General features: G+C 41.3%; 1 protein-coding gene across 8 annotated transcripts; it reads left to right on the top strand.

Annotated features, from left to right (window-relative positions):
- Positions 1-24,353, top strand: LOC147623560 (uncharacterized). 8 transcript variants are annotated; one of them, XR_015269173.1, is made up of 9 exons: positions 1-345; positions 466-1,273; positions 1,453-1,592; positions 1,703-1,821; positions 1,909-2,077; positions 2,176-2,292; positions 2,413-2,542; positions 13,848-13,942; positions 14,121-14,557. XR_015269173.1 is itself a non-coding variant. In XM_086820115.1 (8 exons), exons 1-7 carry the CDS (start codon positions 265-267, stop codon positions 2,518-2,520), a joined length of 1,542 nt encoding a protein of 513 aa, XP_086676241.1. In that variant the 5' UTR covers positions 1-264; the 3' UTR covers positions 2,521-2,542; positions 24,158-24,353. The 8 variants fall into 8 exon arrangements, 7 of the variants coding, with proteins under 7 accessions (XP_086676241.1, XP_086676245.1, XP_086676243.1 ...); XM_086820115.1 differs by lacking the exons at positions 13,848-13,942; positions 14,121-14,557 and adding an exon at positions 24,158-24,353; XM_086820119.1 differs by lacking the exon at positions 13,848-13,942 and having other exon boundaries at positions 14,223-14,557.
- Positions 24,354-25,301: the final 948 nt, after the last annotated feature.

Genomic DNA, 25,301 nt, shown 5'->3' with positions numbered 1-25,301 from the left:
TCGAAGCTCTTAGGTACGCAAGAGGAAGGAAAGGAAGTGTAGATGCCCTTCAAGGATACCACCCACATTTTCATCTCCATTTCTGAGCTGTTCAACTACCTCTTTTAATGGGGTCAATTTGAAATCAAATTGTTTTGCTGTGAGCACTTTTGTCCAAGGTATGGAAGAGGTTTTATGGCCGCTCTAAGTTACCGTGTGACACAAGCTCTTAGTCCCTCTCGTCTCGCATAGTTTCCAATTGCAAAACATAGAAGCTCGATTTATATGGCTCCAAAACGAAGGCGTGCTGCCTGGCAACGCCCCATTTCGAAGGAGTCCTCCTTTGCAGAGTGTCCAGCATGCCAGGTTTGCCTCCTTACTCGCAGAAATGCATCGCTGATTTGCCTCGTGGGTCTTGAACTGTTAAATGTGGGATTTAAATTAACTTGTTCAAGGGTTGCGCGTGCGTGTTCCTGTGTCTAGCAGATGAAAGTTATCAGCTATCTGATGAACAATCACCTTGACTGGGATTGCTCAGCGCTGAATAAGAACCTCATTGTTTTGGCAAGTGGACCAACATCAACGAGCTCCGAGAAACTAGAGAAACCCTTGTCCAACACAGAGCCAGAGCTTAATGGTCATCATCATCATCATGGGTTTGACATGAAAGCACATGATGGGTCACCCATAATCAATACAGAGCCAGAGCTTGATGACCATCATCATCATCATGTGTTTGACATGAAAGCACAGGATGGGTCACTACCCACAATCAATGCAGGGTCGGAGCTTAATGTCCGTTATCATAATGGGCTTGGCATGAAAGCACATGCTAGGTCACCCGTACTCAATACAGAGCCAGAGTGCAATGGTTGTCGTCATCATGATGGGTTGGGTGTGAAAGAATATGATGGGTCAGCCATAATCAACACAGAGTCAAAGCTTGATGGTCATCGTCATCGTGGGTCTGACATGAAAGAACTTAATGTGTTAGAGAAAGAGATTGCTGGTCATCAATATCATGAATTTGATATGAAATTACATGATAGGTCACAGCTTCATAATCACTGCTATGACATGAAAGCACATGATGGGTCACCCACAATCCACACAAAGCCAAAGCTTCATAATCACTGCTATGACATGAAAGCATGTGATGGGTCACCCATAATCAACACCAAGCTAGAGCTTAATGGTTATCATTATCATGGGTTTGATGTGAAAGAACATGATGTGTCACATTCCAATGAAGTAATCCTAGACAATCCCAACCTGGAACTTGATGGTGATAGAGGTGCTCTCATTCTAGTCCTACTTTTCTGCAAAGATTGTCTCATACAAATTTTAAAATCAGTCTCAATTTTCACAAGGAGCACAAAATTCAATTGTTAATGCTCAAACATGGAAGTATGGGTGCGTAGGTACTCCTCCATGCCGTTTCTATTTATTGAGTGAGTGTCTGTTGTAATTTAGGGAGAAGCAAATCAAGTGCTGAAGCAAGCACATCTAGCTTGAAAAAAAGCAGGAATTGCGAGTGGAGTTTCATCACAGCTTCTCCGTGGTTAAAAGCCCCAAAAGGGCATTCTGTTCTAGAGGATTTCATCTCAGAAGAGGTATGTTGCTCATATTTGACTTGAGCTGAGAAGCTTCTAACAGAGGAGTAGTAAAGCTTTTCATCAGCTAAACATTCACAATGGCTTTGGATACACAATAATTTGAGCAGGAAGAGAAAGGCCTGGTGTATTTTCTAGATATGCACTCAAAAAATCCATGGAAGCTTTGCACATTTAATGGTTTGCACATGAACAAAACTTATGGACTCGTAACTGATTTGAAGAGAAGGTAAGGTTGTTCTTTTTCACATTTTAGCGTTGGCAAATCAGATTGTTTCCAACCCAATAGCTGATGTATTTGTGGCTACTATGACAGATGTGTTCGGCCAGCAGTTTTTGAAATGCCCAAAATTTTGCTGCCTATACTTGGAAAAATGAGAGCGACTGTCCCTATATTGAAGAACTTTTGGCCGAATGAGACAAATGCGATTGACTACTGCAAGCACAAAGGGCACTGGCTTAAGCCGCATGTGGACGACCGTCAGGTAAGATGTCTGTCATATGGCCATGCAAGTTTTTTTTTTTTGAAGTAGAAGCCATGCCTGGGACTTCTCTCACTAGAACGTGTGTTATGGCATGCTAGCTGTCGGGAACTATACTTGTGAATATCAGCCTATGTGGAGATTGCAAAATGACATATGAGAGAGAAAAGGGGCCTCATGAATCCTACAAAGTTCTTCTCCGGCAGAGGTGCATTCAGGTTGGAGAAGTTCTTTATCTCTATGACACCTTTGGATGCTGTATTTCTTTAATCGGTTGGGTTAAGCTTTGGGTGGCAATTCTCCTCACGAGTTTAGAGTTTGCTTTTTTCTACTTGCAGATTCTGACTGGGGAATGTCGCTACAATTTCACTCACTGCATTTTAAACGAGGATCTTCTGGCTCCACGCCGAGTCAGCATGACATTCCGGCAGTCTTTATGTGCATAAAGTTTTAGGTCTGGGTGCATAGGTATGCTCCATATCTGGAAATGCACATCTGGTTTCTTGCTCTTAGTTAGGGTGTGACTTAGGTATCTAAGAGATGGTGAAAAAGAGTTCAGGAATTTGATCATGTATAAGATCTTAAGAATTCAAATTAAAATACAGGCCAGCTTCACTTGTACAGAGAGAAGATCATGAGCAAATACAGAAAACTGCAAGGGAAGTCATTAAACAATTTCTGGGGCAAGCAGTTAACAATAATTATGAGAAGTATACCTGCTTGGGAAGTTGAGCTCCTTTTCCCAATTCTGATCTGGAACACAGTCATGAAGGGTCATGTCAGACAATGTTGGGCGAGTGCTTATTATGATAAGAGGGAGTAGTGACAAGCTTTGGGGATTTATAATGCTACTTTTTCGAGTACCCTTTCCTCGTCAAGGCTGTTCTTGCGTCATCTCTGATTCTGTTATGGGGTGACACCAACAGTAGACAAGGTGGGTCTTGAAAGGTTGGGAGGTGGACAAGAAAGGAAAAAGTATTGGATTACAAGTATGGGTGACTCCGAGTGGGGTGGAAGGGCTTTCACAAAACACTTGACCAAGCTTCAAGTGCTAGATCTTTTGTATTGGATAATCCCCCATTCCCAAAGCTTGTACTTTCCAAATATTTAGACATCCGGGAGTCCACTAGACCCCTTTCATTTTGCAAAATGTTCGGGTTGGCCTCCCCAGCTTCTTAAAAGTTGTCCACAACTTTAAGCTTCAAGCCATACATCCAAGATATAATCATGTCCCATAAGTGGGTGAGACAAGACAATCTCATAAATCCAATGTAACTGAAAGAATGCATGTCCCAAATAAATGGGCGAGACTAAATAAGTCTCCATATCAATACCAAAATCATGTCCTAAATAAATGGGTGAGACAAATCAGTCCCATAAGTCCAGATACCATAACCATGTCCCAAATAAATGAGCGAGGAAAAATAGTCCCATAAGATAATCATGTCCCAAATAAATGGGCGAGACAAAATAGTCCCATAAGTCTAGATTGAGTCTATTGACACTTGGTGTAGAGGTCCCTTGCCAACTAGGCATTATGTCCACTCTACCACTTGCACTCCGTGTTGGTACTCTGACTACAAACCTTGGACAAGAGGTGGGCTCAAGTTCACTTTACCACTTACACTTTGTGTTGGTACTCTGACTACACATCTTGGAGGAGTGCTGGGCCGAGTCCACTCTACCACTGACACTCCGTGTTGGTGCTCTGACCACACACTTTGCAAGAGAGGTGGACTCAAGTGTGTAACATAAGATAAGAATCACTCATAGTCATAGCCAGCTCTGTAGCCAGTCGACCAACATCATCTGTCCATATAAATAGTTGAGCATATAATCCATTCATTCATTCATATCATATTCAGCATTGAAGAACTCAACGCTTAGAGCCTTCAGCACAAGGACCATAAGCGATTGCAAAATTCAGCACATCAGCCTTCATCATTTTCCTCATCAGCATCTAGGAGCATCAACTCTTGAGCAATTCAGCCTCCATCCAGTAAAACACAACATCTACAGCATTCAGCCTATAGTACCCCTTGCGTTTTCAGCATTCATACAGTTTTCAGCATCCTCATATGCATCGTTTTGCTATAGCCACTTCGTGAAGGTAAAACTCAGCATTTATACTCATTTTCAGCATTCATACATAGTCTAGAACAGTCCCAATCAGCCCCTTCTCTCAGCCTTAGATTTGCAGCCTTCCTACATTCATTGGGAAGAGTGCATAGGCTCGAGATTGGTCATCATTGGTGCTTCTATAGCCGTGTATAGTTCAGCTTGATCTTGCCTTTGGCTTATCGTTAGTCTCTTCAAAGAAATAAAGCAAATACTATTCCGGTAACGGGATAGGGGGCCCTTGAGTGGGTAATTCGGGACCCTATAGGGTGTATAGTCTCTCTCTCTCTCTCTCTCTCTCTCTCTCTCAAATCTCTTAAAGTTTGAAGTCTTAAAGTGGATTGCTAAACTCGCGAAATTCAGGATACAGAAGACGGTGTGAGTATTTATGTGATAGGATTCTCAAATTACGAATACTTTCGTTGCATGTTACATTGGTATCAGATTTAGCTTGTCCACACACATCGTATCCTAGTGTGAGGACATCCTTGGATGGTCAGATTGCGTTTCGGCACGACCACCGACTTCAACATCATGTCTACAAAGGAGAGTACCCATCAGTCGAAAGACGTTTCTCCCGAAGGAGACCTTGCTCTTTTGACTACAACAGACACCATAGTTGTACTCAGAGCTTAGAACCAGCTTCTCATGGAGCTTCTCCAACTCTTGGAGGCAACAACAACACGTCCTTCTCCGCCTCCAGCAACCCCCGACTACATCTCCCTCTTCTTTCAGATGGAACAACAAAGAAGAGAAGATGAGGCTAGACGGAGAGAAGAAAAAGTAGAAGCTGAAGCAAGAAAGCAGCAAGAAAAAGTAGATAAACGGGACTATGAGGAAGCCCAATGCAAGATCGAAGAAGACCGGTGTCAGGTTGAACTCGCCACTCGGGAGCACCAACGAGAGCCTGATCGAGAACGTATGTTACTCGAGCACCAAAGGGAAAAGGAGGCCATGCATCTTAGATACCAGCATCTCTCTTTAGTTTCCCTAGCCTCAGGTACCACCAGCCAGTAGCCCGCGACATCAACTACCATCTTTCGAAGTCAACCGAATTTTAGTAAGTATGATGGTAAGTGTGATCATTTAGGAGTTTATCAATTTATTTATTAATTTACTGCTTATTTTCCAGTAGCTAGGATCATAGATCCTCAGGATAGAGTCCATATAGTGGCTCCCCACCTTCCAGGTGAGGCAGTCACTTGGTGACAGTATTGGTCTAGTCTTCATACAAACCAGACCACAGGTGTCACAACTTTTAGTTGGGATACGTTTGTTCATGACCTAAAGTCCAGATTTCTCCTGCTCCAGTATATGACCGGCCTGGCAGATGAGTTCTATGGACTCAAATAGAACGGGTCAGCAGTGCTTCAGTTTTCCGGAAAGGTTATCACTTTAGCACAATAGTTAGGGCTATCTGAGCAGGCCAAGAAGGATCAATTCATTCGTGGATTAGATCCCAACATCCGGTTCACAGTTTGCAACTTTGAACCTAGTACACTTGCTCAAAATGATGAAATGAAGATGAACGGAGGCGAGCCCAAACAGTCATCACAGTCCAGTACCAAACCCCAACAGCAACAATCTATTGCGCAGCCAGGGAAAGGTAATGCATCTTCTAAAGATGCTAAGAAGGACTGTAGTAATAGCTCTAGTTCAGGGGGTAAGAAGGATAAAGAATCTAAGCCTAAGAAAACACCTGAGGAAAAGGCTAAAGCAGGCATCACTGGAGGTTATCTTCCTCTAGAGGAGCAAAGGAAATACCAGTCAGAAAACAGATGCTTTTTCTGTCATATCATAGGGCATGGTAAGAAGGATTGCCACAAATGGCAAGCGGAGCAAGCCTCCAAAGCACCTTCTGCCACATGTACCACAGCATCTCCAGCTCCTCCAGTCCCACCTACTATCACAAACGCAATTCAGCTTTTACCTTCTATGCATCCTATTGCATCCGTGGTATTTGATGCTAAGCAAGAGAGTGAGAGCGACGCTGCACAGAAAAGCCTCATCCGAGCTTTTACCTTCTATGCATCCTATGCATCCTATTGCATCCGTGGTATTTGATGCTAAGCAAGAGAGTGAGAGCGACGCTGCACAGAAAAGCCTCATCCGAGCTTATGGCTCTGTCAAGGGTTGGCAGTTTATAGTCCTGTTTGACACGGGTAGTTCTGAGGATGCCATCTCTCCCCAGTTGGCTAACAAGATGAGCTGCACATTAGTACCATATCATTTGGATGTGGACAGGTTCACACCTGGTCTCCGCACCCACATATCTCAGAAGGCACAACAATTTGCCTTTGAAGTCCAAAAGGCCTCATTCCAATGAAATTTCATTGTCTCACCTCTTTTGGGGTGTGACATGATCTTAGGAATTCAGTGGTTTTGTCAATATGAGCCTATTCCCGATTGGGGACATGATACTTTTACTATCTGTAAAGGTTTTCCTGAGCCCATCATGATTAGTGGGGATAGAAGCATTCTTGGCATTCCATTGATTTCACATCTCCAGGCCCGACGAGCTATCCGCAAGGGAGCGGAAGGAGCACTACTTTATGCTCGTGCTCAGACAGCCTCTACCTCATCGGTAGCACCTATCTCATCTTTAGTCCCACAGTCAGCAGACCTCCTGTCTAGACATCAGGACATTATGCTTAGGGACGATCTTCCGCCCAGTCTCCCTCCATCACATCTTAAGGACCATATCAATTTGATCCTTGGATCAGAATCTCCTAGCAGGTTCCTCTATCGTCTTTCCAAGACTTTAGAGGGCGAGCTAGAAAGATAGTTATCTGAGCTCCTCCAAGCCGGATTTGTTCGGCCTTCTTCCTCACCATTTGTTGCACCCATCTTATTTGTCCAAAAGAAGGACAAGTCTGCATGCCTTTGTGTAGACTACAGGGCATTGAATAAACTCACCATTAAGAATAAGTTTCCTATGCTCAAGGATTGAGTACATTTTGGAGCGTTTAGACGGTGCAAAATTTTTCACTAAGATTGACCTCAAGAGTGGTTACCATCAAGTCCGCATATTGGAAGCTGACATTCCCAAAACAGCTTTCCGGATAGAGCGTGGTCACTATGAGTTCGTAGTCATGCCTTTTGGGCTTACAAATGCACCCGCAACCTTCAATAAAATGATGTCCAGGATTTTCGCAGTCCTCATTGGTAAGTGTGTCTTCATCTTTCTTGATGACGTATTTGTATTCTCAGCCACTGCGGAGCAGCATGAGAAAGATGTGGAGAAAGTCTTGCAACTTTTGCGAGATAATGGGCTCTACATAAACGCCAAAAAGTCTATCTTTGGTGTTAAAGAGGTTCAATACTTGGGCTATATCATCGGTTCCGATGGGATTTGATTGGACCCCTCAAAGGTTCAAGAGATTTTGGATTGGGACATCCCTCAAACCGCCCAAGCGATCCGTTCTTTCGTAGGTCTTTGTCAAGCCTACAGTACCCATGTTCACCAGTTTTCTAACCTGGCAGCACCTCTCACTGACTTGCTCAAGGGGCTGAAGACTCGTAAACAAAAAGTCTCAGTCACAGGCAAGGCGCTTGATGCATTCCGTGCACTCCAGAAAGTTGCCTTAGAAGCGCTTGTTTTGAAGTTAGCATCTTGGGATGAACCTTTTGAGGTCATTACCGATGCAAGCAATGTAGCCATAGGTGAAGTTCTCCAGCAGGACAATAAACCTGTGGCCTACTACAGTAGAAAATTGGATGTCGCTGAAAAGAATTATTCGGTTTATGACAAAGAGCTTTTGGGTGTGATCATAGCGCTTAAACATTGGGTAGGTTTTCGCAATCAAAACAGACCACCAAGCACTTAAGTGGCTTCAAACCATGCCAAGTGCCCAGTGGAGTGATCAACAAGCCAGATGGAGTCAACTCTTCCAACAATTTGGAAGAATGATCGAGTTCATCCCTGGTAAGCATAACCCAGTTGCAAATGCTCTTAGTCGAAAGGCCAACATCCAGGCAGTGCATGAGTCTACCATTCTCAAAATCACGGGGAAGGACTTAGATAGCATGAAGGACCAGTATGTCGACTCCTCTGAGTTTGGTACTCGGTACAATTTGGCTCTCACGTCTGAGCCTGGCCATTATTTAGTGCAGAACGGCTGGTTGTTCTTCAAGAATTGCCTCTGTGTCATTCGGGAAAAGCGATCAACTCTTCTTCATGATGCCTATGACTCCTTAGTTGGAGGACATAGAGGTATCAACAGTACCCTGGAGAAATTAGAATGGTCCTTTTATTGGCCAAAAATGAGGCGTGATGTATACACATGTTCAAGCCTGTAAGATTTGTCAAAAGGTTAAGGTTCCATATACAAAGAAGGCTGGGTTACTGCAACCTTTGCCTATCCCCGACGGACCTTTCATCGACATATCTATGGACTTTGTAGGGCCTCTACCAGCATCCACCGGATCCTGTAACACTCAGTGTTTTACTATCGGTCGCTTCAGTAAATTCTGCATGCTCATCCCATGCAAGCATATGGCCACAGCTGAGGGCGTAGCCTGCAAACATTGGTATCCTATTTGTGGTTTGCCTACCCAGTTGTTGGCGGACTACTTGGAAGCCATGAACCTGCCGCCAAGCTAAGCAGGAGTGTCGCATGCACTTTGCACTGTAGTGCATGGTGACAAGCTGGCTCATCATCATCAGTGCAACATTGTACAGTATTAGTTCCATTTAGGATGATATTTGTCGTACGTCGTGACCCCATTGTATATCCTCAGTCCAGAATAAGTCAGGCATGAGCTACGTAGGTCATTCTCAGCCATAGTCAGTCAGTCAGTCAGTCAGTTAGTTTAAGTCCCTTAACCCACTTAAAGAGACACATTCATGCATATACAATCGGTAGAAACCTTAGGGTTTGCATCAGAAAGCATCTTGCACATTGCTCATCATTCATGCATAGCATCTAGACCATTGTAGGAACCCCAGATAGCATCCAATATTTATCTAGGATTTTTCTGGTATTTTTTCCATTATTTTCAGCATTTTTTCACAGCATTTATACATTATTTATGGACATGAGTAGTCGGCCAGCTCTGTAGCCAACTGACTGGCTCATTTAGCCCACATAAATACAGCCCTTGCATAATCATCCCATCATTCATCATATTCAGCAAGAGAGCAATCAAGCGCTTGTCATCCTCAGCCTCAGGAGAATAAGCGATCGCAGTTTCAGCCACCTCTCTTCAGCGTTTGTCTCCTGCAGCCCTAGGTGCCTCAAATGCATGAGCATTCAACCATCTACATCAGTAAAACGCATCAGTTCAGCATTCAGCTAGCATTCAGCCTTGCGTTTTCTGCATCCATACAGTTTTCAGCATTCATCCATTCATTGTTTTGCTCCAGCCACTTGGTGAAGGTAAAACGCAGCATTCATACTCATTTACATCAGTCATATACAGTCTAGAACAGTCCCAAACAGCCCTAGCTTTGCATCCCTCCCTCATACCATTGGGAAGAGTGCGTAGGCTCGAGATTGGACATCTTTGGTGCTTCTACAGCAGTGCACAGTTCAGCCCAACACTTGGTCTTCAGAGGTCTTGCGTTTGGCTTATCGTCAGTCACACCGTCAGTCTCTTTAAAGATAATAAAGCAAATACTATCTCGGTAACGGGATAGGGGGCCCTTCAATGGGTAATTCAGGACCCCATACGGTGTACATGTCTCATCTCTCTCTAAAGTTTGAAGTATTAAAGTGGATTGCTAAACCTCCGAAACTCTGGATACAGAAGACGGTGTGAGCATTTGTGCGACAGGATCCTCCAATACGAAGACTTCCTCTGCATGTTACAAGGAGGGAATGTCACATGCACTCTGCACTGTAGTGCATGGTGACCAGATGGCTCATCATCAGCAGTGCAACAATGTACATTATTAGTACCCTTTAGGATGATAATTGTCGTATGCCGTGACCCCATGGTAATCCTCAGTCCAGGATAAGTCAGGCACGAGCTACGTAGGTCATTCCTCAGCCTTAGACAGTCAATCAATCAGTCCAAGTCTTTTAACCCACTTGAAGAGATGCATTCATGCACGTAGAGTCAGTAGAAACCCGAGGGTTTGCATTAGAAAGCACTTTGCATATTGCATTTCATTCATCCATTGCATCTAGACCATTGCGGAAGCCTTCAGATACCAACTAGCATTCATTAGAATTCATCCAATATTATTCCCATAATTTACAGCATTTTTTGTGCATTTTTACATCATTTATTTATTTTATCCAAGACAGATGTAGCCGGACAGCTCTGTAGCCAGCCGACCAACATCATCTGTCCATATAAATAGCTGAGCATATAACCCATTCATTCATTCATATCATATTCAGCATTGAAGAACTCAACGCTTGGAGCATTCAGCACAAGGGGCATGAGCGATTGCAGAATTCAGCACATCAGCCTTCAGCGTTTTCCTCATCAGCATCTAGGAGCATCAATGCTTGAGCAATTTAGCCTCCGTCCAGTAAAACGCACCATCTACAGCATTCAGCCTAGAGTACCTTTTGCGTTTTCAACATTCATACAATTTTCAGCATCCTCATATGCATCGTTTTGCTACAGCCACTTCGTGAAGGTAAAACTCAACATTCATGCTCATTTTCAGCATTCATACATAGTCTAGAACAGTCCCAATCAGCCCCTTCGCTCAGCCTCAGATTTGCAGCCTTCCTACATCCATTGGGAAGAGTGCATAGGCTCGAGATTGATCATCATTGGTGCTTCTATAGCCGTGTATAGTTCAGCCCGACTCTTGGTCTTCTGAGATCTTGCGTTTGGCTTATCGTCAGTCTCTTCAAAGAAATAAAGCAAATACTATTGTGGTAACGGGATAAGGGGCCCTTGAGTGGGTAATTCGGGACCCCATAGGGTGTATAGTTTCTATCTCTGTTTCTCTCTCTCTCTCTCTCTCTCTCTCTCTCTCTCTCAAATCTCTTAAAGTTTGAAGTCTTAAAGTGGATTGCTAAACTCGCGAAACTCGGGATACAAAAGACGGTGTGAGCATTTGTGTGACAGGATCCTCAAATTACAAATACTTTTGCTGCATGTTACATGTGAAGCCCAACGTGGGACATCAAGACAGTACCAATAGCAATATTGCTACCATCAATCACCACCTCAAATGGCTCGTTGAAGTTTGGAAGCTTTAGTACAAGTTGACAAGCAATGAGAGGTTGTACTTGCTTGTCAACTTGTGTTCATGTTGACATTTGGTCCCTTCATCATTCTTGACCAGTGTTTCACACACTGAGCGAAACCAAGGTGTGAATGGGGATTTTCCACAAAAGAAAGCTAGAGCATTTTACTAGCATGGTTTAGCTTGAAAGATGGCCATACAGCATGAGCAGCATGGGATTTTATTCATCAAAGTGACTTATAATATTTTAAAGCCTGTGTGTTCAAATATCATTAAAGACGGGCTGGACATATTATTATTTTGGGCATGGACAGGTGGACAAAAGGAGGCGCCTAGATGAAACTTGGGCATCAAACCAGGAAAAGCATAAAACTTGATATTTTTGGGCTAAAACTTGGAGTACAAGACAAGGAAAGCATAAAGTTGTTATTTTGGGCCAACCTGGTTATTTTTGGCAAAAGGGGAAAAGCACTTCAAATTTAGCTAGTCGACTTCATTAAAAGGAGCTGGGGGCTTCTCTTTTTGCCATGCGCATGCTCTCTCTTTCTCTCCTCTGCTGGTCGACTGCAGATTTTCTCTCTTTTCTCTTGCGCTGGCCGTACAACAGCTCCTAGTAATGATCTCTTGCATTGGCCGTATAGTAGGCAATTCTCTCTCTCTTTTGGCCTTTTTATGGGCAGATTTGGGCTTGTTTATGGAGCAGATTTTGGGGTTGATTTATGGCTCAGTTTTGGGGCTGATTTGGCACATAATTCGGGGATGTTTTGGGCTCCGTACCAGACTGTTTTATGGACAGTTTATGGGTTGTTTTATGGATAGTCCATGGGCTGATTATGGGACTGTTTTGAAAGAGTTTATCGGATGGCTTTTGGAGGTATGTTTGTATCTGGCTGTAGACTGAGATATGGACAAGAGATGTGTTGATGCTTTCTGGTGCTGTATGCACCCGCACCTTGGTATCTTGTAAAAGCTTCTGTGCACCTCTCCTCTAAGGTGTGTGGTCGGAGTACCAACACAGAGTGCATGTGGTAGAGTGAACTTGAGCCTATCTCTCCTCCAAAGTGTATGTTATGAGTACCAATATGGAGTGCATGTGGTAGAGTGGACATGACGCCTTGTTGGCTGGGGACTTATGTCTACACCAAGGTCATGTGATTTGGATTCACTCATGAAAGGGTGGTAGCCTTGGTGAGTGATGACGTGAACTCATGGAAGGGCAGTTGCACTTGTGAGTGAAGCCTCGTGCAAGGGGAAACCCTGGCGAGCATGTTCATTCATGGAAGGGTAGTAACCCTGGTGAGTGAACTCTTTCTGTGAACTCATGAAAGGGTCGAAACCCTAGTGAGTGTCGCATGAACTCGAGGGGATGCTGCCATTTGGTCCTTTCACCAGTCTTGACGAGTGTTTCACACACTGAGCGGAACCAAAGTGTGAACAAGGATTTTCCACAGAAAAAAACTAGAGCATTTTACTAACATGGTTTGGCCTGAAAGATGGCCATACACCATGAGCAACATGGGATTTTATTCATCAAAGTGACTTATAATATTTATAAGTCAGTGTGTTCACATATCATTAAAGACGGGCTGGACATGTTATTATTTTGGGCATGGACAGGTGGACAAAAGGAGGTGCCTAGATGAAACTTGGGCATCAAGCCAGGAAAAGCATAAAACTTGATATTTTTGGGCTAAAACTTGGAGTACAAGCCAAGGAAAGCATAAAGTAGTTATTTTGGGCCAACCCAGTTATTTTTGGCAAAAAGGGGAAAAGCACTTCAAATTTAGCTAGTCGACTTCATTAAAAGGAGCTTGGGGCATCTCACTATGGCAGATATCCAGACCATCCGACAGAGACCCATGCTAGAGCTCCTAGGATGATTACGACGCCAGCCATATACTGTTGTACTCATTGTCACTTTTGTACTCCCCCATATTCATGTATTCAGGTATCCATGTACTCATGTACCCCATTTTGACTAGTAGCATTAGCTTCCCCCCTACTGATATATTGTGGGGCTATCTCCTTTCTTTTCCAGACAGTGTATCAGATGTCACATGGTTGTAACTTTGGTCTCATAGGTCACTTTGGCCTTTTGAAGACGTTAATATAACATTTCATTTCATTTCTCTCTCCTCTGCTCGCCGACTGAAGATTTTCTCTCCTCTCTCGCTCTGGCCGTACAGCAACTCTTGGTAATGATCTCTTGCGCTGGTCGTACAACAGGCAATTCTCTCTCTCTCTCTCTCTCTTCTGGCCTTGTCATGGGCAGATTTGGGCTTGTTTACGGAGCAGATTTTGGGGCTGATTTATGGCTCAGTTTTGGGGCTGATTTGGTGCAAAATTCAGGGCTGTTTTGGGCTCCGTATCGGATTGTTTTATGGACAATTTATGGGCTGTTTTATGGAAAGTTTATGGGCTGTTTCATGGATAGTCTGTGGGCTGATTACGAGCTGATTATGGGGCTGTTTTGAGACAGTTTATTGGACTGTTTTGTGACAGTTTATCGGATGGCTTTGGGAGCTGTGTTTGTATTTTGGCTCTAGACTGAGATCTGGGCAAGAGAGGTGCTGATGCTTTGTGGAAAATCCAGTGATGTATGCACCCACACCTTGGTATCTTGTAAAAGCTTTTATGTGAATAAAGAAGTTCCTATGGGGGGCTGGCCGTTCTGGCTCAGTACTGTGTTATTGTATTATCTAAGGTTCTTCTGCTATGTTGTGATGCTGTGTCTGGTACTTGAAGTGTTGGTTTGGTGTATTATTGTCATTTCAGGAGTCCCTCTATTTGTGATAGTTGAAGCGTCCAAACTTCAACGAGCCATTTGAGGTGGTGATTCATGGTAGCGATATTGCTATTGGTCTTGTCTTGATGTAGGAGGGCCACCTTGTCACTTATGAGTCCGGAAGCTACGACCGCATAAGAAGACCTATCCTACCCATAATTTGGAGCTCTTGGCTATGGTTCATGTACTTAAGCTCTTGAGGCATTACTTGCTAGGATGTAGATTTCAATTAATCACTGATACATAAAAGCTTGAAGTGGATTTTCTCTCAACCTGTTCTCAATATGAGGTAGAGGAGATGGACTGAACTACTTTAAGAGATTGGTTTTGAGATTAAATTCCGTCGTGGTAAGGAAAATGTATTAGCTGATGTTCTCAGTCATCAAAGTTATAATATGGCCATCTCCATAGTAAGTTAATGGTCTTCTTAATCAAGATCTTTATTTTCAGCCAATTGTGGAAACTCTCAATTCAAATCGTAGGGATCCAAAGTTTGAAGGTTTTACCTTGAAGAATGAATGTCTATTTTATCATAAAAGGTTGTGTTTTTCCCTGAGTGAGGAGATTAGAAACAAGATCCTCTTTGAAGCGCATAATATTTCTTTAGTAGGTCACCTAGGTTATGCTTAAGACCTATTGTTGCGCCTAGCAGCTCAGTGGTGACAGAAGGCGCAGGCAACCCACTCCACACTTCGTGAGCACCACCTCGGTATCGCATGTGTGGAGGTGGCGAACTGTAACCACCCGAGAGCTTTTGCAAGAACAAGAAGTCTCAGCGTAAAAGGGCGACTGATCACTACAGATAGACACAAGGGAGATTCGGTGATAGACAAAAAGAGTGACAGACACTCAGATAGAATGAATGTATGATGGGTACAATCATTGTATGATGTCAACTGTTAGTTGACAGTCTGTGTTATGAAGCTTGTTATAGAGTTAGTACTGAGGAAATGGTAGTGTGTGTTGGGCAATTGCTTTGTATTAGTCTACAATGCTTCTAGAATGTAACAAAGAGCAATCTTTCTATTTCATCATGTTTCTATGTTACTCTCTGTACTATGTGGATTAAGCCTATAGTGCCTTTGTTTTAATGAATATGTTGTGTATGTGTGGGAGAGTGAGAGAGATATTAGTGGAGAGATGCGGAGTGAGAACTGAGAGAGTGACAGTGAAGGTTTGCTCAGTAGAGTGGCGATCTGTGTGTCCCCGTGACCATTTGAGACTTTGTGTTCGTACCCGAAAACTCTGGTGGGTGACTGCACATCTCCCATGACATTGCCTGACTGGTTTGTCACCCCAGACTGCTGTCTTGCCTCTCTACTGAGAGGGAAAATCAGCTAGAAACTCCTGGCGATCCTGCGAACTTTTCGGAAAAGTCAATGCAGAGAGCCTTTCACCACACAACCCAACCAGATTTAGGCATGCTTTCCGCATGTTCATGAATCTAAGGATGGTGAAAAGTAATGCCTAAATCAGTGAGAAACACCTGGCGATCTTGCTGGGGAACAAACATTCTGCTAGGGAAAACCTCCACCGAGTAGCATTCTGCACCTTTAGGCAAAGGAAAGTATGGATCTACTTAAAACAAGTCTGCGGAGAAACCATAACATGGAAGGAACTTTTCGGAAAAGTCAATGTAGAGAGCCTTTCAGCACACAACCCAACTAGATTTAGGCATGCTTTCCGCATGTTCATGAATATAAGGATGGTGAAAAGTAATGCCTTCCAAGAGACCCTCTAGGAACCTTACAGCTAGGAGTGCCTTGCACCGTTATAATCAAGAAGTCAGTGCGGAAACTTCTGCAATCTTGCACGAACAAGAGGAAGTGTCAGAATTCAAGCACAATTTGGACCAAGAAAAGGAGTGCCAAGAGCGAGAAGCTGGGCACAGTCCAGGTCTGAAAGGCCCAAAAAGGGCGGAGTAACAAAACTAGGAAGAACAACCATAAAAAACCCTCGGAAAAGGTTCAAGGAGCCATGGTGTCATTAGCTAAAAATTTTCTAGTGCTCTCAAGAGAGAAAGGGGAAGATGCAGATATGCATGTGAGGAGGTTTGAGCAATATTGGAAAGTGGCCAGACCTTAGGATGTGGAAGAGCTAGAGCTGAGTGAAATCTGCAGAGATGCTTTCATGAATACCTTCAAAGACAAAGCCACGGAGTGGGTGTCAAGATATCAAGACAATCATTTCCAGACCTATGAAGAGGTCATGATTGCTTTTTTGGGAAGATTCCGTAAGATAAAGTCAGCAACTCAACTCTGTGATCAAATGAGAGAGCTTCGACAAGAGGATATGGATGTGGAAGCTTATGCAACAAAGATCCTAAGCTTGAGGCAAATTGTGGCGGAACAAATTCGACTCTCAATGTAAAATGTTGTTGATTGGTTTGTCCAAGGGCTTAAGTCGGATATCTACGCAGCAGTCAGCACAAAGTAAGCAGAAACTGAAGAGGAGTTCAAGGAACTGGATGATTCAAGCGACTCTTCGCAGGACACTCCAATAAAGAAAAAGAAAGACAAAAATAAGAAAACTGGGAAAGCACAAGCAAGCCTCGGAGAATTGATGTTGCAGGTAAAGCGGCTCATGCAAGAAATGAAAAAGTGCAAAGGCTTAGATTTTCGTAAAAATGTGTTCCGTTTCTAATGCAAACAAGGTCACCTCAAGGAGGAATGCACTGTGCCACCAACTTGTACCATTTGTAATATGTACAATCATAGTACATGGAACTGCAGGTACAACATGAAAAATAGAGCTCACATGGTGAACAGCATGGAACGGGTAGAAAGAAGACTCCTGAGAATGTGATGGTATGGAAATAGAGGTCGCAGAAATTATTCAGGAAGGAGAGGCCAAGGATGAGCCGCTGGTTCTACAACCTTCACATGCTACTATTGTCAACTGTCTGGACACACCAAAGCGAAATGTGCCATGAAGAAAAAGCATGGTGAAGAAAGTCAAGCAGAATTGATGCACCCCAAAGAAAATCTGCCAAGCGCCAACATGATGTAGGCATGTGACATACAGAGGGAGGTGCATGACATCTTGGTAGTCACAAGGGCTAGCCTGGCTGTCCAAATGAGTGAAAATCAGACTTTTACAGTCCCGAACACTGCATACAACAGTCCCAAACAGAAATTGGGCAAAAGCCCCTTGACTGCAAGCTGATTTCTGAGGATTCAAGGCATAAAAGTCTTGCTTGCTGCTTTGCCAAGCTCAACAAGCATAAAATCTTGAAAAGCCCCTTGATTTAAGATCAATTTCTGATCATACATGGTACATTAGCGCACATGAAGGCATCCAGAGTCTTCACGACGCTTCCCCCTGACCACATATACATCCAATACATGAAAGCCCCTTGATTTACAGGCACATTGAGTGCTTAACAGGCATCAACACATTGCCCAAAGCATCAAATGCGATTGCCTGCATGCAAATCAATCCAATCGGCACAAAAGCTCCTTGATTTGCACTGCAATTTGCTGCAATTTTGCCCGAATGTGCGATTTCTCACATCATACAGCATGTATGAATGCTTAATTGCACAATTACATCAAAAGCCCCAAATTTCGACATCCAATTTCCTGCAAATTGATCCTGATTGTGACCAATGTCACCCAATTTTGCCAATTTTGCTCAAAATTGAGCAATTCGGCACCTGTACCTGCTCAATTGATGATTGTACCTGCTCAATTGCAAATTGGACATGCAAATTCCAAAAATTGAAGCAAATACCTCAGGTAATTTTTTGATTTTTTCTCTGATTTGCAGGCTGAATTTTAGTTGTGTTGATGCTGTTGCAGAAAGGGGGGGGCTTCTTGCTGATGTTGCTGAATCGGGAGTTGCTTGTGTTGATGCTTATGCGACTGCAGCTGTATGGATGGCTGGGTTGCGTAGCTCTCCTCAGCAGGCAGCATGTGGGCTGCGTAGCTCTCCTCGTGGGCAACAACGGGGACGCGAGTAAAAATTTCAGGAGATATATACACGTAAGCGTTGTTACGCTTTGGAGAAGGTGACGAGGAGCGAAGCGAAATTGCCCACAGGCGATGAGGTGCGCCCGCCAGCCTGTCCGCCCAACGCGAGCGCACGAGTTGCCGCTAAAATCCTGCCCGACTCCTCCAGCTACGCTCGAAAGGCTTCACGCTCGCCTGCCCCCCCTTCGCACTAAGCGTGTAGACGCATGGCTGTGCGCTTGTTGTTGCTTCTGCTGTTGCGGGCGCTGCTGCTACAGGTCGGGTGTCCTTCTACATGCAGAGCATGCTGGGATATCGTCTACAGAGATGGAAGCATGCTGTTCTTCACCGGTGCAATACTTCATAGGGCGGCGATGGCAGCAATCGGCAGAGAAAAAGAGGAGAGGCGGGGGGAATGACCATTGCTCTGATACCAGTTGAATGGGAGAGATAATTAGGGTTAGAGTTCATGTGTGGGAGACATACACAGAGAAGCAAGGGAGAGAGAGTGAGAGTTGTGGGGATAAGTCAACTCAATAGCATTGAGTGTGTGACTCCCCTATCACACATGTATATTGCACTAGTACACATAGTGCACTTAGTACATTAAAAGTACTAAGTGTACTATGTACTATAACTTATGGGCTTGTACACACTATAAGGGTGGGCATAATGCCTTTACCCCAACAATGGAGGAGGTTGGCATAGGAGGAGGGAGTAGAGGACTCTCCCCTATCGAAAGAGTATCCATTAGCAAAGGAGCCAGAAGAAGAGCCAACAATTCTAGTGGAGGTAGTAGTGCTAAGGATAAAGTGTTGGGAGATGAGCCTTCAGAAAGAGTAGGCTAGAAAAGGAGCAAAGGTGCATTGTTTGCCTTAGTGTTGCAAGTATAGCAAGAGGGGACATCACAAGCGCACCTGAATCTGGTGCCATGTAGACATAATTATTCCTTGATGCCACCTTAGACTCAAAGTTAGAGGGCATATTCAGGCAAATTATAGTGGTTTTCATAGCCCAATAGATAGAGTTGCTACCCAGAACTGCCACCAATGGCTGGGACATATTTTGGGCAGCACAATAATATGAACATGTTTGACACTATTGATGACTGTTTGGGATCTAAACTAAGTTGTCATATTTGACTTGAATAATTGTTTTATGCGTATTTTTTGTTGTTATTTATGTATTTTTTAAATATAGGTTCGAATTATGAATGATATTTGCTTATTTTGTACGAAAGCCTTTTTCATGAAAAGAAGAAGAAGAAGAAGAAAAATAAAATTCTTTCCTTTTTTTTTTTGTACAAAAGGCTTTTGTACAAAAATGTGAAAGCCTTTCGTATGAAAAAAAGTCTTTTGTATGAAAACTTTTTCTATACAAACAATAGTTGTGAGCTATTCCTCATAGTGTTCATGAGCCTTGACTTTGAGGAGCCATATTATTCTTTGATCCTCAACTTTAAGGAGTGCAAAAATTTTAAAAATGAAAGCTTTTAGCTTCTTTGTCCTTTGGCATTTGTTTAGACTTTGGAAAGAAGGATTAAGTGGTCCTTAGTAAACTTTGCTCAGGAGTTAGCTTGTGTTTGAAGCCTTATAGTTTTGTGGTGATGAGCTTTGCACTTGTTAATTTCTTTAAATGAAGCTATTTTGTGTTGTTGTTTAACTTTAATTTACATTGGCTTGTGCTTGAATCTTTCCTTGCACTTGTCAATTTCTTTAATTTACATTGGCTTGTGCTTGAATCTTGCTTTGCACTTGTCAATTTCTTTAATGAACCTATTTTATGGTGTTGTTTAGCTTTAATTTACATTGGCTTGTGCTTGAATCTTGCTTTGCACTTGCCAATTTCTTTAATGAACCTATTTTATGGTGTTGTTTAACTTTAATTTATTTTTGTTAATGTTTAGTATAATTAAACAAATAAAGGATACACGCATAGATATTATGTTTATTTTAAGTATTTCATTATTTTCTTAGTTTGAGTGTTTCTCCTTTTGGAATTGAATATATTTGTTAATTTATAGCACTTAAAAGTATGTCACTGAGAGTTGAATATCTTTGGTTGAAAAATATTAATGGAGATTAGGGTTAGGCACATACATGCTATGGGGGATCATATAGTAGAAGCTTAATGAGGGTGGAATCAATATGCATAGTTTTTCCATTGACAAGTCTCTTCAAATAGGATGGAAGTACAAACTCAAATACATCATTCATCCATCCTCAATCTCCTCCATAAATATAGGAGCCATCATCTCTTCTTATGTCCACTTGTGTTAATCGTATATGCTAGATTCTTTACATTTTACTCTTCAAATAGGATGGAAGTACAAACTCAAATACATCATCCATCCTCAATCTCCTCCATAAATATAGGAGCCATCATCTCTTCTTGTGTTAATCGTATATGCTAGATTCTTTACATTTTACTCTTCATAATGACCTTACAAACTTGATCTTTACTAATCTTTATGGTTATGAAATTGCCATTCTAACACTCCTCAATTTTATGACCTTCCCTAGCAAGATAGCACTGGCATGGCTTGACTCCAAGAGTCTCAATCCTATGCTGTCACATGAGCTACATGGCTTGACTCCTCCTAGGCCTCTACCTATGCCCCAACATGACCACTTATGGAGATGGTCCTATTACATAAAAATAATTAAAATAATCCCCATCTCTCTCTCTCTCTCTCTCTCTCTCTCTCTCTCTCTCTCTCTCTCATTTCTTGTTCAAAATCATAGCATAAAAATATATCCAGCTTACTACAATATACAAAGAAAAAGAAAACATGCACAACACCAAAATGGGTTAAATTTCCCCCACTTGCTTCATGGCTCACACTTTCAAGAAAGTGTATTTAAATAAATTTTTGCATTACTTGTGAGACAAAAATAGTTTTTACACTCCTCTTTGGGCCTTGCTCTTAAAAATAGAAAAGTCTAAGCTTTTATGTATGAACCTTGTTATAACTTTAAATAAATTGGTCCATGAACCTACTAAGGGTAAATAAACCATATGAGCAAATGTAATTAGTTCCCATTTAGCCACAAAATAATGATAGCTAGAAATCTAGAATGATAACAGCCACAAATCTGTAAGAAAAATATAATGTCACCAAAAATGTACACACATGTGCAACCCTCATCAAGTTGCGTGCACTAGCCCTACCATCATTGATTTACTATACAAAACACATGCTAGATATTATATCCACTAATTATCTACCCAACACAATGCACTCAGTATCTTATCAGTATAAGTCACTAACTATGTGGCAAATAATCAAAAATAAATATCCATGATAAATGAAACACATCACAAAAATACCATTTCAATAATTTTTATTTTTATAACATAATCGGGGTTAAAATGCACTTGTCTTAGTGGATCATAAAGCTCAGGAAGATGCCTCAATTAGTGAGTCTTCTTCCCACATCACATGTTGCTTCAATTGGCGAGTCTACACACAACGGACTTGATAGTGTGATGCTAAACAATCGGTGAGTTTGCACAGGAGTGGATATATGTACACTGTCTCAATATAGGCGAGTATGTGTACACAGTGTATTGGAATAATCAATGAGTATGTATACTTGAAACTGGAATCAAGGTAACTATAAATAATAAGTAGTAATAATCAGGGCATGATAGGCAAACAATGATGGTTTTGGGAGCCACTATGCTTCCTCAATAGAGTGATTTTTATACTTAGTCAAGTAGCGATGATAAATAGTACCAATACGGGTTGTGGTGTGGCCATGGTTAATGACTAATATGGGGACAGAGATTTCGGAGCTTCTTGTAAAAGGGACAAGTCATCTAGAACGCAATAAACTCGAAGAGTTCCCTTAAATGGGCATAGTAAAACGATATAAAAAGAGTAGTGTGTACGCCAATGAGAGGGAATTTCTATTCGAAAGGAATTGCCATTAATTTTCTCAAGAATGTTATTTATGGCCCTTAAAGTCATGGAGCGAGTTTAAGTTTGGGGTGCTTTTCAATGCTCTTAAGTCTGCGTTTCTCAATTCATAACTAGATATAATCAAAATTTTCTTGAAATTTCATAGGTGTTTGCTTCTTATTAACTGCTTTGTTGGCATATCTTTCTTTAGATTTTTGAATAGACTAAGTGACTTGGACCAAGTTATGGGTATGGCACAAGCAAGATTATTAGTAACTAGAACCTATGTTCCAATCATAGAGGGGATATATAACTTTTTACCATAGATGATTTCAAAGGGGGCTTTGCTCATCCCAATTAGAGGCAGAAGTTATAGTATAAGATTATAAGAAGATCCATGATATTGCTATTAGTGGTCTCAGTTTGGCCATTGCTCTCAAGATGAAAATAAAAATTGAAGTCCATTTAGTACCTAAATTAGAGAATAAAGCTATCCAAAAATGATTGCAAAAGTAGGAGTCTCTGTCAGAAATAATGAGTCTAGGAAAACCATGATGAGTGAAAACAATTTTAATAAACAACTTAGCAGCAGCAAGCAATGTTTTCTTACATGGAACAAAATATGTTTGTTTGCTAAATCTATCTACTATGGTCCACATCATATCATTATGGAACAAAATATGCTTGTTTGTTAAATCTATCTACTATGGTCCAGATCATATCATTATGTGACGAAGTAGTAGGAAATTCCATAATGAAATCCAAATTTCTTCCCATGGACCATTTGGAATTAGCAAGGACATTAAAAGACTATATGGTTTTCCGTGTGATAATGCTTAACACATTGAACAATGCAAGCGGAAACAAAATTTGCTATATCCTTTTTCATGTTAGGCCAATAGAAGTTTCCTTTACAAGTAATTAAAGTAGAGAGCATGTCATGATGTCCTATATACGGTGTGCATGCATTTCTTGTAAAAAAACTCTCTATAGGTTGTAGTAATGCATAACCTTTTTTCACAGAATAAAAAACCATCAGCACAAGAGTAACTATTGAAAGGCAAGTAGTTGTTATGCATAAGTGCATTCCATACATTTGACAAACCAAGGTCATATGCATGTGTCACGCATAGCATCAAAAGATTGAATGTGAACAATAGAAATGTTATTTATTGATGGTTTATGACTCAAAGCATCAGCGAGAATGTGACTAAGAAGGTGTCTAATGCTCTGTTAGTTGGTCTTTATCAAGAATTTTGAATCCATAAGTTAGTGTTTCCACATGTGCGAAGAGCATGTACTACAGTCAAAAGTTTCTTATTGTAGGTACTATAATTAACCTTAGAGGGCTTTAACTTTCTACTCTCAAATGATGGTCATCTTACATTAAAGTAGCTCCTATACCAGATCCACTAGCATGAGAGTGACAACTATGAAAAAGGGTCAAGCGAAATTAGGTGGCTGTAAGATTGGGGCATGAGTCAAAAGATGTTTGAGATGATCAAAAGACTTTTGTTAGTTGTCTCCCCAACATAAAATATTTTACTTTTTTTAGTACTAAAGTCAAAGGTAAGGTAATGAGAGAAAAAATTTGCACAAATTTTCTATAGAAGCCAGAGAGTCCTAGAAAAGATCTCACATCATTGACATTTCTAGGAATGGGCTAGTCTCTAGTAGTTGCTATCTTCTTAGGGTCAACATGGCCATCAGTAGAAACAATGTGTCCAAGATATTCAATTTCAATTTGAAAGAAATAACTTTTGTCAAGGTTTGCATATGGTTGGTTCTCTTTTAGAAGTCTAAAAAGAGTTCTTAAATTATCCTCATGTTATTTTTCAAAGCGATTGAAAACAAGAATGTCATAAAAAAAGATAATTACAAAATCTTGGTGATTTAAGAAGATTCTATTCATTATGCGAACAAATGTAGATGGTGCATTTGTAAGGCTAAAGGACATTACTAGAATTTTATAATCACTAAATTGAGTGCAAAAAATAGTTGTTTTAAATGTCAAGAATCCATATGCACTTGATAATATCCTGATTTTAAATCTATTTTACTAAAAACACTGGCACCTTTTAACTTGTCAAGCAAATCATTAACTCTAGGGATAAGATAAGAAATTTTTATGATCACTTTATTTAATGCATAGTACTCTACACACATTCGACAGGTCTTGTTTTTCTTTTGGACGAGCAAGATATGGGCTCTAAATGGTGAACTACTAGGTCAAATTAAACCTTTATCTAGCAATTTCTTAATTTGACAACAATGAATTTCTCATTGTTGTAAAGTCTATAAGGTGCATGATGTGGTGGTTGAATACTAATATGAGTTCTATTTTGTGATCCTTAAGGCAAGATGGAGGTAAGCCAGGTGGATACTAATTAGCAAAACAATCAAGAAAGCATTGCTGGCATTTGATTGACTTTATCTACCTTTGTCACATAAATCATGTATGTATTGTTTTCCTTCCAAAGTGCTATTTTACCTTGTGTATGTGTAATCAATGGAAAAGGTTCAAGTGAAGAATCACTAGAAAGAGAAATCAATACACCATTATGTGTGAATTGCATAGTGTGAGTGTGGTAGTCAATGTTAGGATTGTGTTGGTTATAGAATGGCATACCCAGAATAATATCCATGGAATAATGCAATGGTGCAATCAAGAAATTACGATGCTTTTTGTATGGCCCTATCATGTATGCATTGTTTTCCTTCCAAAGTGCTATTTTACCTTGTGTATGTGTAATCAATGGAAAAGGTTCATCAAGTGAAGAATCACTAGAAAGAGAAATCAATACACCATTATGTATGGATTGCATAGTGTGAGTGTGGTAGTCAATGTTAGGATTGTGTTGGTGATAGAATGGCATACCAAGAATAATATCCATGGAATAATGCAATGGTGCAATCAAGAAATTACGATGCTCTTTGTATGGCCCTATCTTCGATAATTCCCTACAAGATTAAAACAATCTCTCAAAACCTCATACGGAGGAATGCTCTTCTCTCATGATAAAGCCAGAATCATATCAACACTTTAACGGCTCAACTTGAGTTACACAAGGACATAACAAACTACATAAAACAGGATAGTCAAGATTCGCAAGTTTCCAAATAGCCCTCATTAAGAATTGTCAGAGGGCCAAGTGTGCCATTGTACGCATTGGGTACTCTTGAAAAAGTTGAGATCCAAATAGAGGATGAAAGAGAATGGGAATATGAAACAGACTTTTTGACAAAAACAATGTCACGTGGTGCATCTAGCTCCAATGCTCAGTCAACGAAAGTAGGCCCTGACATAAACATGACTT

This window comes from Cibotium barometz, chromosome 26 (genome assembly GCF_041138505.1).
Source record: "Cibotium barometz isolate CiBa-2024 chromosome 26, ASM4113850v1, whole genome shotgun sequence".
In the NCBI taxonomy this organism is placed as follows: domain Eukaryota; kingdom Viridiplantae; phylum Streptophyta; class Polypodiopsida; order Cyatheales; family Cibotiaceae; genus Cibotium; species Cibotium barometz.
The sequence above is the reverse complement of the archived record's forward strand: the minus strand, read 5'-3'. Positions and strand labels throughout refer to the sequence as shown.

What these genes read in the sequence shown, in the direction of transcription:
- LOC147623560 (XM_086820115.1), top strand. Translation starts at nt 265, where the DNA reads ATGGCTCCAAAACGAAGGCGTGCTGCCTGGCAACGCCCCATTTCGAAG. An exon ending in GGAACTTGATGGTGATAGAG is followed by an intron (nt 1,274 to 1,452) that starts GTGCTCTCATTC and finishes GTTGTAATTTAG; the next exon opens with GGAGAAGCAAATCAAGTGCT. An exon ending in TCCGGCAGAGGTGCATTCAG is followed by an intron (nt 2,293 to 2,412) that starts GTTGGAGAAGTT and finishes TTCTACTTGCAG; the next exon opens with ATTCTGACTGGGGAATGTCG.